Source organism: Salvelinus fontinalis, chromosome 2 (assembly GCF_029448725.1).
Source record: "Salvelinus fontinalis isolate EN_2023a chromosome 2, ASM2944872v1, whole genome shotgun sequence".
In the NCBI taxonomy this organism is placed as follows: Eukaryota; Metazoa; Chordata; class Actinopteri; order Salmoniformes; family Salmonidae; genus Salvelinus; species Salvelinus fontinalis.
In genome coordinates, this window is record NC_074666.1 from 99,510,896 (window position 1) to 99,522,968 (window position 12,073).

At 47.2% G+C, this 12,073-nt stretch overlaps 1 protein-coding gene across 1 annotated transcript; it reads left to right on the plus strand.

Moving 5' to 3' along the window:
- The first annotated feature begins 401 nt into the window (after nucleotides 1–401).
- On the plus strand, nucleotides 402–8,617 carry LOC129833114 (inositol 1,4,5-trisphosphate receptor-interacting protein-like 2). The gene is made up of 6 exons (XM_055897422.1): nucleotides 402–708; nucleotides 4,653–4,902; nucleotides 5,049–5,282; nucleotides 5,832–6,480; nucleotides 6,751–7,013; nucleotides 8,223–8,617. Exons 1-6 carry the CDS (start codon nucleotides 485–487, stop codon nucleotides 8,613–8,615), a joined length of 2,013 nt encoding a protein of 670 aa, XP_055753397.1. The 5' UTR covers nucleotides 402–484; the 3' UTR covers nucleotides 8,616–8,617.
- Nucleotides 8,618–12,073: the final 3,456 nt, after the last annotated feature.

The window sequence follows — 12,073 nt, forward strand, 5'->3', positions numbered from 1 at the left end:
AACAAGCTGGAGAGGAGAAGAAGAATAAGAAGTGGGAGTTCTGTTACAAGAAGGAAGGAGAGGAGAAAACGGAGAGAAGAACATAGAGGCGCAGAGGAGGGAAAAGACGAGAGAGAGTCAGCGTGTGTGTCATGATGGGTTAGCCTGCCCTGACCCTGTCTCAGTTCTCTGGCATCGCTAAAGAACAAGTCCTAGACAGACAAGAAGAAGAGAAGGAACGAAGGAACCTAGGAGCAACAGAAAGGAGGAGAGAGGGGGAACGAGAAGAGCGAGAGGGAACAAGAAGAGAGAGAGAGAGAGCGAGAGAGAGAGAGACAGAGAGAGAGCGAGAGAGACAGAGAGAGACAGAGAGAGAGACAGAGAGAGACAGAGAGAGACAGAGAGAGACAGAGAGAGACAGAGAGAGAGAGAGAGAGAGAGAGCACGAGAGAGAGAGAGAGAGAGAGAGAGACAGAGAGAGAGACAGAGAGAGAGAGAGAGGAGGATGAGTGTGTACACTCTTAACCTGCGGGTGTTCTGGCCTCTGTTGACCTGTGTGTTGACTGGTCTGGTTTTCCACCACCACATAACCCACTGGCTAAGCCCAGAATCAGGCCCCGATCCTGGGTACGAGGCTGGGACAGAGCCGTGCTCTGACCAGGGCCCTCCTGTCTTTTTCTCCCTCATCAAACTACTACTGGCCTGTGTCCTCTGCTACCTCTTCATAAGGTACCCAGTCCACACACATCATATCTCTCTCTTTCTCTATCTTACTCTCTCTTTCTCTATCTTACTCTCTCTCGCTCTCTGTCTCGCTCGCTGTCTCTCTCTCTCTCCCACTCTCTCTCAATTCAGTTCTATTCAATTCAAATGGGTTTATTGTCATGTGAAACACATGTTTAAATTGCCAAACCAATTGAAATGGATAATATACAAAACTGAAATAAAAATAAATAAATTACAGTAAAAATTACACACAAAACTTCCAAAGGAATATACATTTTAAATGTCATATTGTGTGTGTATATACAGTGTTGTAATTATGTGCGAATAGTTAAAGTACAAAAGAGAAAATAAATAAACATAAATATGGGTTGTATTTACAATGGTGTTTGTTCTTCACTGGTTGCCCTTTTCTTGTGGGAACAAGTCACAAATCTTGCTGCTGTGATGCACACTGTGGTATTTCACCCAGGAGATATGGGAGTTTATCAAAATTGGATTTGTTTTCAAATTATTTGTGGGTCTGTGTAATCTGAGGGAAATATGTGTCTCTAATATGGTCATATATTTGGCAGGAGGTTAGGAAGTGCAGCTCAGTTTCCACCTCATTTTGTGGGCAGTGTGCACATGGCCTGTCTTCTCTTGAGAGGCAGGTCTGCCTACGGCGGCCTTTCTCAATAGCAAGGCTATGCTCACTGAGTCTGTACATAATCAAAGCTTTCCTTAAGTTTGGGTCAGTCACAGTGATCAGGTATTCTGCCATTGTGTGCTCTCTGTTTAGGGACAAATAGCATTCTAGTTTATGCTATTTTTCTCATTCTTTTCAATGTGTCAACTAATTATCTTATCTTGGGTCTAATTGTGTTGCTGTCCTGGGGCTCTGTGGGGTCTGTTTGTGTTTGTGAACAGAGCCCCAGGACCATCTTGCTTAGGGGACTCTTCTCCAGGTTCATGTCTCTGTAGGTGATGGCTTTGTTATGGAAGGTTTGGGAATCGTTTCCTTTTAGGTGGATGTAGAATTTAATGTCTCATTTCTGGAGTTTGATCATTAATTCTGCTCTGCATGCATTATTTGGTGTTTTACGTAGATTTTACGAGGATTTTCCCAAGGTTGGTGTTGACACATATCCCATGGTAGTTGTTGGGGTCAAATTTGTCTCCACTTTTGTGGATTGTGGTGATCAGTCCTTGGTTCCAAATATTGGGGAAGATGCCAGAGCTGAGGATAATGTTAAAGAGTTTAAGTATAGCTAATTGGAATTTGTGGTCTGTATATTTTATTATTTTATTTAAGATACCATCAACACTACAGGACTTTTTGGGTAGGAGGGGTTTGTATTTTGTCCTGTAGTTCATTCAATGTAATTGGAGAATCCAGTGGGTTCTGGTAGTCTTAGTTATAGAACCAAAAAGATTGGAGAAGTGATTTACCCAAACATCTTCGTAACTCTTCATGTTGTTGTTTGTTTAGTGTTTTCCCAGAAGTGGTTAGAGTCTATGGATTCTTCAGTTACATTGAGTTGATTTCTGACGTGCTGTTCCTTCTTTTTCCCTAGTGTGTTTATGAATTGTTTTAGTGATTCACCATAGTGAAGGCGTAGGTTCAGGTTTTCTGGGTCTCTATGTTTTTGGTTGGACAGGTTTCTCAATTTCTTTCTTAGGTTGTTTGCTTGACATGTTTAGATTCAGTAGGGAAGCTGAGAGGTTAAATATACTGTTGAGGTTTTCTACTGCCAGATTTACACCTTCACTATTACGGTGAAACATTTTGTCCAGGAAGTTGTCTAAAAGGGATTGAATTCGTTGTTCCCTAATTGTTTTTTGGTAGGTTTCTACACTACATTCCTTCCATCTATAGCATTTCTTAATATTACTCAGTTCCTTTGGCTTTGATGCCTCATGATTGAGTATTGCTCTGTTGAAGTAGACTGTGATTTTGCTGTGATCTGATTGGGGTGTCAGTGGGCTGACTGTGAACGCTCTGAGAGACTCTGGGTTGAGGTCAGTGATAAAGTAATCTACAGCACTACTGCCAAGGGATGAGCTGTAGGTGTACCTACCGTGAGAGTCCCATCGAAGCCTACTATTGAAGCCTACTATTGACTACGAACAGACCCAGCGTGTGACAGAGCTGCAGGAGTACCTACCGTGAGAGTCCCATCGAAGCCTACTATTGAAGCCTACTATTGACTACGTACAGACCCAGCATGCGACAGAGCTGCAGGAGTACCTACCGTGAGAGTCCCATCGAAGCCTACTATTGAAGCCTACTATTGACTACGTACAGACCCAGCGTGCGACAGAGCTGTAGGTGTACCTACCGTGAGAGTCCCATCGAAGCCTACTATTGAAGCCTACTATTGACTACGTACAGACCCAGCGTGCGACAGAGCTGCAGGAGTACCTACCGTGAGAGTCCCATCGAAGCCTACTATTGAAGCCTACTATTGAAGCCTACTATTGACTACGAACAGACCCAGCGTGCGACAGAGCTGCAGGAGTACCTACCGTGAGAGTCCCATCGAAGCCTACTATTGAAGCCTACTATTGACTACGTACAGACCCAGCATGCGACAGAGCTGCAGGAGTACCTACCGTGAGAGTCCCATCGAAGCCTACTACTGAAGCCTACTATTGACTACGTACAGACCCAGCGTGCGACAGAGCTGTAGGTGTACCTACCGTGAGAGTCCCATCGAAGCCTACTATTGAAGCCTACTATTGACTACGAACAGACCCAGCGTATGACAGAGCTGCAGGAGTACCTACCGTGAGAGTCCCATCGAAGCCTACTATTGAAGCCTACTATTGACTACGTACAGACCCAGCATGCGACAGAGCTGCAGGAGTACCTACCGTGAGAGTCCCATCGAAGCCTACTATTGAAGCCTACTATTGACTACGTACAGACCCAGCGTGCGACAGAGCTGTAGGTGTACCTACCGTGAGAGTCCCATCGAAGCCTACTATTGAAGCCTACTATTGACTACGTACAGACCCAGCGTGCGACAGAGCTGCAGGAGTACCTACCGTGAGAGTCCCATCGAAGCCTACTATTGAAGCCTACTATTGAAGCCTACTATTGACTACGAACAGACCCAGCGTGCGACAGAGCTGCAGGAGTACCTACCGTGAGAGTCCCATCGAAGCCTACTATTGAAGCCTACTATTGACTACGTACAGACCCAGCATGCGACAGAGCTGCAGGAGTACCTACCGTGAGAGTCCCATCGAAGCCTACTATTGAAGCCTACTATTGACTACGTACAGACCCAGCATGTGACAGAGCTGCAGGAGTTGTGACCCGTTTTTGTTGGTTGTTTTGTCATAGTTGTGTCTAGGGGGGCTGTCACCTCCAGGTAGGTGTTTTTCCTCTCTCTCTCTCTCTCTCTCTCTCTCTGTCTTTGTCACGATCGTTTGTATTGACGGACCAAGGCGCAGCGTATGTTGAGTTCCACATAATTATTTAATAGTGAAACTTAGCAAAACAAACAATAAACAAACAAACGAAACAACAAACCGTGACTACAGAGATGCTACGTGCAATAACTCAAAACAATATCCCATAAAACACAGGTGGAAAAAATGCTACTTAAATATGATCCCCAATTAAAGACAACGATAGCCAGCTGCTTCTAATTGGGAATCATACCAAACACCAACATAGAAAAAACAAACTAGAACCCCACGTAGAAAATATAAACTAGACTAAAACCCCTAGTCACGCCCTGACCTACTCTACCATATAAAATACAGGCTTTCTATGGTCAGGACGTGACAGTCTTTCTGTCTGTCTCTCCCTCTGTTTGAGTTGCACGGTTACTACGGTGATGTTTGCTTCTGCTTTTGAAAACTCATAATAATACTCATAATGCTGTCGTGCCCTTGATTGCACTAAGTATCCATCTGTTCAAATATGAATTGACTCAAATATCAATGTGTAACTGCAGGTACTGCTCCACCCACCCAGGAGGGCCCCAGAGGGTGCCTCTCGAGGCCGCTGACGGGGCTCTGAAATCGGGTTGGTCTCGTCGAGAGGTCCTGGAGGACTACTACGAGCGCTGGGTGCGTCTGTCTCCTCACGTCCTGGGGCACAGCAAGGCCCACGTGGCCAAACTGGTCGGGGAGCTGGTCAGAGCCGGACGTGCCACTGGAGGTATCCCAGAGTCCTCTCTGGCGTTCCGGGGAGACTTCCTGCAGGTGAGTTTCGGAAGATAACATGTTCTCTTTTTGTAGTTAAATTATTAATTAGTTAACATAGTTGATGGTCTACGTAAACAAACTTCTCGGGAATTGGGGTGCAATTTGGGACTCACATAATCCTTGTTTGTCTGGTCTGGTTGCAGGTGGGCAGTTCATACGAGGAGCACAAGGTGGGCGCTCCAGATTACTATGATATCCTGGTACCTCTGAAGATTCCCCGAGAACTGAAATTGGAGCCACGAGTATACAGAGGGGAGAGGAGGGGGGAGGAGAAGAAGGACGAGAGAGGAGAGGAGAAGGGGGAGGGCAAGAGTGATGTGAGGGGTGAGGAGAAAAAAGAGAAGGGGGACACGAGAGCTGAGGAAAATAACAAGAGGGTGGAGGTTAAAGAGAACTGGAGAAAGTCAGGGAAAGGGGAGGGCAAGGGAGATGTGAGGGAGCAGAGGGGGGAGGTTAAAGAGAACGGGAGAAATTCAGGGAAAGGGGAGGGCAAGGGGGACGTGAGGGGGGAGAGGGAGGAGGTTAAAGAGAACGGGAGAAAGTCGGGGAAGGGGGAGGGCAAGGGGGATGTGAGGGAGGAGAGGGGGGAGGTTAAAGAGAACGGGAGAAAGTCAGGGAAGGGGGAGGGCAAGGGGGATGTGAGGGAGGAGAGGGGGGAGGTTAAAGAGAACGGGAGAAAGTCAGGGAAGGGGGAGGGCAAGGGGGATGTGAGGGAGGAGAGGGGGGAGGTTAAAGAGAACGGGAGAAAGTCGGGGAAGGGGGAGGGCAAGGAGGATGTGAGGGAGCAGAGGGGGGAGGTTAAAGAGAACGGGAGAAAGTCGGGGAAGGGGGAGGGCAAGGGGGATGTGAGGGAGGAGAGGGGGGAGGTTAAAGAGAACGGGAGAAAGTCGGGGAAGGGGGAGGGCAAGGAGGATGTGAGGGAGCAGAGGGGGGAGGTTAAAGAGAACGGGAGAAAGTCGGGGAAGGGGAACAGGATGAGGGTAAGAAGCAATAAAGTGAAGGAAGTCCAGAAGGACGACAGCAAGGTGGAGGAGCAGACAGAGGTCAAAGAAGAAGGGAAGGACGTCTTGAAGGACGAGGTGATGGACGAGATGAAATGGGAAAGTTCAGAGGGCGGTGGGTGGTGCGGCGTGCCGCGGTGCAGTCTAGAGACTCCTCGCCGTGGTGACTGGCTACGAAAACACCGCAACTTCACTGACACGTTTTTACGAATGACCCCCTCTCGGGGGTCGCCCGAAAGGTCATCGAGGTCATTATCAGGGGTCACGGCAGTGTCAGGAGGAGGAGGAGGAGGAGGGGGCGGAGTCTATCGCCTGACCCCGGACTCCGTCCTCCGTTGGTTCTACCCGGCGGTCCAGCGTTGCCTAGCAACCGTGCGCTACCCTTTCGAGCAGCGCTGTACGCTGAGTCTGGCTCTCGCCGACGACCGTGTGCAGCTCCGACTCACACCGCGTTCCGACTACGTCTGCTGTCACATCTCCATGGCAATACGGCTCCTCCCTGCCATCCCCCTCGGAGACGGGGTCTACCTGGTTCCCATGGAAACGACGGCCTCAGTGGCGATGTCAAATACAGGTATGTTCAGGTGATCAGGGGTAAATATATGATATCATTTACAAATTCAATAAAGTATATTACTCTTTCTTCATTTCTCTCCTTTCTTTCTTCATTAATTCATTATTCATTCATTATTTAATTCACTATTTAATTCCCTGTCTCCTTCTTTCCTTCCCTACTTCCTTCCTTAATTATTTTCTTCTTTCTTTACTTCCTTCTGTCCTTCATCCATCCATCCATCCATCCATCCATCCATTCTCTCCTTTCATTCTCATCCATTCCTTCCAGACCAGCACCAGAACCAGCAGAGCGGGGAGAGGGACCTGTGGACTTTGTTCTTCCCCCGCCAGGAGCAGCGTCTGCTGGGCTGGCTCCGTGGCCGCTCACCACAGCCCTCCTGCCACCTCAAGGTGCTCCAGCTGACCAAGGCCCTGCGTGACCTGGGTGGCCAGGCACTGGACAGCCACCGGGGGGCGCTCTGGAGGTCAGTCCTCTCCTCCTACACACTGAAGACGGCCTGGCTGCGTCTGCTACTCAGCTCTCCTGCAGAGGTAGGAAACACCATACCGTTAATAGGTACGACAGGTTACACCATACCTTTAATAGGTACGACAGGTTACACCATACCGTTAATAGGTACTACAGGTTACACCATACCTTTAATAGGTACGACAGGTTACACCATACCGTTAATAGGTACTACAGGTTACACCATACCTGTAATAGGTACTACAGGTTACACCATACCTTTAATAGGTACTACAGGTTACACCATACCTTTAATAGGTACGACAGGTTACACCATACCTTTAATAGGTACTACAGGTTACACCATACCTTTAATAGGTACTACAGGTTACACCATACCTTTAATAGGTACTACAGAGGCAGGTTACACCATACCTTTAATAGGTACTACAGGTTACACCATACCTTTAATAGGCAAGTCAGTTAAGAACAAATTCTTATTTACAAACCCCAAACCCTAATCCGGACGACGCTGGGCCAATTGTGCACCGCCCTATGGGATTCCCAATCACGGCCGGTAATGATACAGCCTGGAATGGAACCAGGGTCTGTAGTGAAGCCTTTAGCACTGAGACGCAGGGCCTTAGTCCGCTGCACCACTCGGGAGCAGTCAGTGCATTAAACTAAGGAGTACTGAGACGCAGGGCCTTAGTACTGAGACGCAGGGCCTTAGTCCGCTGCTCCACTCGGGAGCAGTCAGTGCATTAAACTAAGGAGTACTGAGACGCAGGGCCTTAGTACTGAGACGCAGGGCCTTAGTCCGCTGCTCCACTCGGGGGCAGTCAGTGCATTAAACTAAGGAGGATAAAAGACGTGTCACAGTCAAATCAAGCCAGGTGTCTGTAACCATTACTGACATTGCTGTTTTGTTAAGGGGGCTACTTGCAAATGTATTTTTGTCTTTTAATATACACAATAGATGCATTTTAATTAAATACAATACTTTGCAAACATATTTTTGTAATTTATTTTGATACATTAGTCTTTAGGGTATTTTGCTTTTGTAATTTGTAATTATAATTTGTAATTGTAATTTGTAATTTTTTGCCCATCCCTTCACATGACAGTAAACTTTGATTTGATTGGAGGCCTGTTATCCATCCTGATTTATTGTCCTCTATAGGCTGAGCTGCTCTATCATATGTACACGTACAGTATGTTTGGAATCATTTGTTAATAGGTTAGTAAGGTTTCGGCATCTTACTGACCGTCTGCTTGTCTTTCTTTTGTAGGCCTGGGAGGATCGCCATCTGGTGGCCAGGATGGAGGAGCTGGTCCGCAGCCTGAGGGAGAGCCTCCAGAACCGGGCTCTGGATCACCTCTTCCTGGGGAGCGACAGCGGCTCCATCTTACCTGACTCTGTGACTCTACCTAAGTTGGTCAAGGAGGCGGTGGGAGCTCCAGTGGATGGTCCAGTGGAGGGTTTGAGGGGACGTTTGGGGGGTTCGGCAGGGAACCTCTGGGCAGGTGTGGACCCAGCCTCATTGGACCTAGTGTCTGGCCGGTTGGCGTACGCCTGGAGCCATCTCCACCGGCTGATCAGGTTGGGCCGACCCCAGAGGAGTAGCTTGGGGCTGGGCAGGGCAGGAAACATAAACTGCCAGCATCTGCAACCTGGAGAGTAACCAACTTATCTTTTCTGGAAACGAATGAAAGGATTACAGGTGACAACAGAGGTTAATATCCTCCAACAACAGACCCAGTCAAACAGAGAGATAGATAGACAGACGGGATGGATGAAACATCAGACTACTTGCTCATCCAAAGGTTGTACAGGAGCTACTGGTCTAGAATAAAAAGAAAGCCTATAACAGTGATGGGACGTTCTCTGAGTCGTCGCTCTTAACCAGTCATGAATGGAAATCAGAGGGAATGTATGAATTTGTAATTTATGAATTTGTAATTTATGAATTTGTAATTTATGAATTTGTAATGAATACATGTGTAATTTTCCCCTGGTACATAATGAATGAGGTTTCATTCAAAACCAGAGTGATTGTATGTCTGCCTCTGTCTGTGTCCCTATTGGCACCCTATTCCGTATTTAGTGCACTACTTTCCCATAGGACTTTGGTCCAAAGTAGTGCACTAAGCAATAGGGTGCCATTTGGGATGCACTTCTGTGTTCTGTGCTGTATGTATTATCAGACAGTGTGATGCAGGGTACACTACCAGTTCAGGGACAGACAGTGTAACGGCAGGGTACACTACCAGTTCAGGGACAGACAGTGTAACGGCAGGGTACACTACCAGTTCAGGGACAGACAGTGTAACGGCAGGGTACACTCCCAGTTCAGGGACAGACAGAGTAACGGCAGGGTACACTCCCAGTTCAGGGACAGACAGTGTAAGGGCAGGGTACACTCCCAGTTCAGGGACAGACAGTGTAAGGGCAGGGTACACTCCCAGTTCAGGGACAGACAGTGTGATGCAGGGTACACTACCAGTTCAGGGACAGACAGTGTAAGGGCAGGGTACACTCCCAGTTCAGGGACAGACAGTGTGATGCAGGGTACACTACCAGTTCAGGGACAGACAGTGTAAGGGCAGGGTACACTACCAGTTCAGGGACAGACAGTGTGACGGCAGGGTACACTACCAGTTCAGGGACAGACAGTGTGACGGCAGGGTACACTACCAGTTCAGGGACAGACAGTGTAACGGCAGGGTACACTACCAGTTCAGGGACAGACAGTGTAACGGCAGGGTACACTACCAGTTCAGGGACAGACAGTGTAACGGCAGGGTACACTACCAGTTCAGGGACAGACAGTGTGATGCAGGGTCCACTACCAGTTCAGGGACAGACAGTGTGACGGCAGGGTACACTACCAGTTCAGGGACAGACAGTGTAACGGCAGGGTACACTACCAGTTCAGGGACAGACAGTGTAACGGCAGGGTACACTCCCAGTTCAGGGACAGACAGTGTGATGCAGGGTACACTACCAGTTCAGGGACAGACAGTGTGACGGCAGGGTACACTACCAGTTCAGGGACAGACAGTGTGATGCAGGGTACACTACCAGTTCAGGGACAGACAGTGTGATGCAGGGTACACTCCCAGTTCAGGGACAGACAGTGTAACGGCAGAGTACACTACCAGTTCAGGGACAGACAGTGTAAGGGCAGGGTACACTCCCAGTTCAGGGACAGACAGTGTGATGCAGGGTACACTCCCAGTTCAGGGACAGACAGTGTGATGCAGGGTACACTACCAGTTCAGGGACAGACAGTGTAACGGCAGGGTACACTACCAGTTCAGGGACAGACAGTGTAACGGCAGGGTACACTCCCAGTTCAGGGACAGACAGTGTAACGGCAGGGTACACTCCCAGTTCAGGGACAGACAGTGTAACGGCAGAGTACACTACCAGTTCAGGGACAGACAGTGTAAGGGCAGGGTACACTCCCAGTTCAGGGACAGACAGTGTGATGCAGGGTACACTCCCAGTTCAGGGACAGACAGTGTGATGCAGGGTACACTCCCAGTTCAGGGACAGACAGTGTGATGCAGGGTACACTACCAGTTCAGGGACAGACAGTGTAACGGCAGGGTACACTACCAGTTCAGGGACAGACAGTGTAAGGGCAGGGTACACTACCAGTTCAGGGACAGACAGTGTAACGGCAGGGTACACTACCAGTTCAGGGACAGACAGTGTGACGGCAGGGTACACTACCAGTTCAGGGACAGACAGTGTAACGGCAGGGTACACTACCAGTTCAAATAAAACATTTAAAAAAATGTTATTTGTCACATGCACTATGTACAGGGAGTACCAGTACCATATCAATGTGGAGCTATATACAGGAAGTACCAGTACCATATCAATGTGGAGCTATATACAGGAAGTACCAGTACCATATCAATGTGGAGCTATATACTGGAAGTACCAGGTTAGATAATAAAAATAATAATAATAAGGTATTAGAGGTAGATATGTACATGAAGGCAGGGTAAAGTGATTAGACGTCAGGATAGATAATAATAAGGTATTTGAGGTAGATATGTACATGAAGGCAGGGTAAAGTGACGAGGCATCAGGATAGATAATAATAAGGTATTTGAGGTAGATATGTACATGAAGGCAGGGTAAAGTGACTAGGCATCAGGATAGATAATAATAAGGTATTTGAGGTAGATATGTACATGAAGGCAGGGTAAAGTGACGAGGCATCAGGATAGATAATAATAAGGTATTTGAGGTAGATATGTACATGAAGGCAGGGTAAAGTGACGAGGCATCAGGATAGATAATAATAATAAGGTATTTGAGGTAGATATGTACATGAAGGCAGGGTAAAGTGACGAGGCATCAGGATAGATAATAATAATAAGGTATTTGAGGTAGATATGTACATGAAGGCAGGGTAAAGTGACTAGGCATCAGGATAGATAATAATAAGGTATTTGAGGTAGATATGTACATGAAGGCAGGGTAAAGTGACGAGGCATCAGGATAGATAATAATAATAAGGTATTGGAGGTAGATATGTACATGAAGGCAGGGTAAAGTGACTAGGCATCAGGATAGATAATAATAAGGTATTTGAGGTAGATATGTACATGAAGGCAGGGTAAAGTGACGAGGCATCAGGATAGATAATAATAATAAGGTATTGGAGGTAGATATGTGCATGAAGGCAGGGTAAAGTGACTAGGCATCAGGATAGATAATAATAAGGTGTTTGAGGTAGATATGTACATGAAGGCAGGGTAAAGTGACTAGGCATCAGGATAGATAATAATAAGGTATTTGAGGTAGATATGTACATGAAGGCAGGGTGAAGTGACTAGGCATCAGGATAGATAATAATAAGGTATTTGAGGTAGATATGTACATGAAGGCAGGGTAAAGTGACGAGGCATCAGGATAGATAATAATAATAAGGTATTGGAGGTAGATATGTACATGAAGGCAGGGTAAAGTGACTAGGCATCAGGATAGATAATAATAAGGTATTTGAGGTAGATATGTACGTGAAGGCAGGGTAAAGTGACTAGGCATCAGGATAGATAATAATAAGAGTAAAATAGCGACAGACTCTGTGTGTGTGCTGCCAGTTTCCATGGAGACGCG

What these genes read in the sequence shown, in the direction of transcription:
- LOC129833114 (XM_055897422.1), top strand. Translation starts at nt 485, where the DNA reads ATGAGTGTGTACACTCTTAACCTGCGGGTGTTCTGGCCTCTGTTGACC. An exon ending in CTCTGCTACCTCTTCATAAG is followed by an intron (nt 709 to 4,652) that starts GTACCCAGTCCA and finishes GTGTAACTGCAG; the next exon opens with GTACTGCTCCACCCACCCAG. An exon ending in TCCGGGGAGACTTCCTGCAG is followed by an intron (nt 4,903 to 5,048) that starts GTGAGTTTCGGA and finishes GTCTGGTTGCAG; the next exon opens with GTGGGCAGTTCATACGAGGA.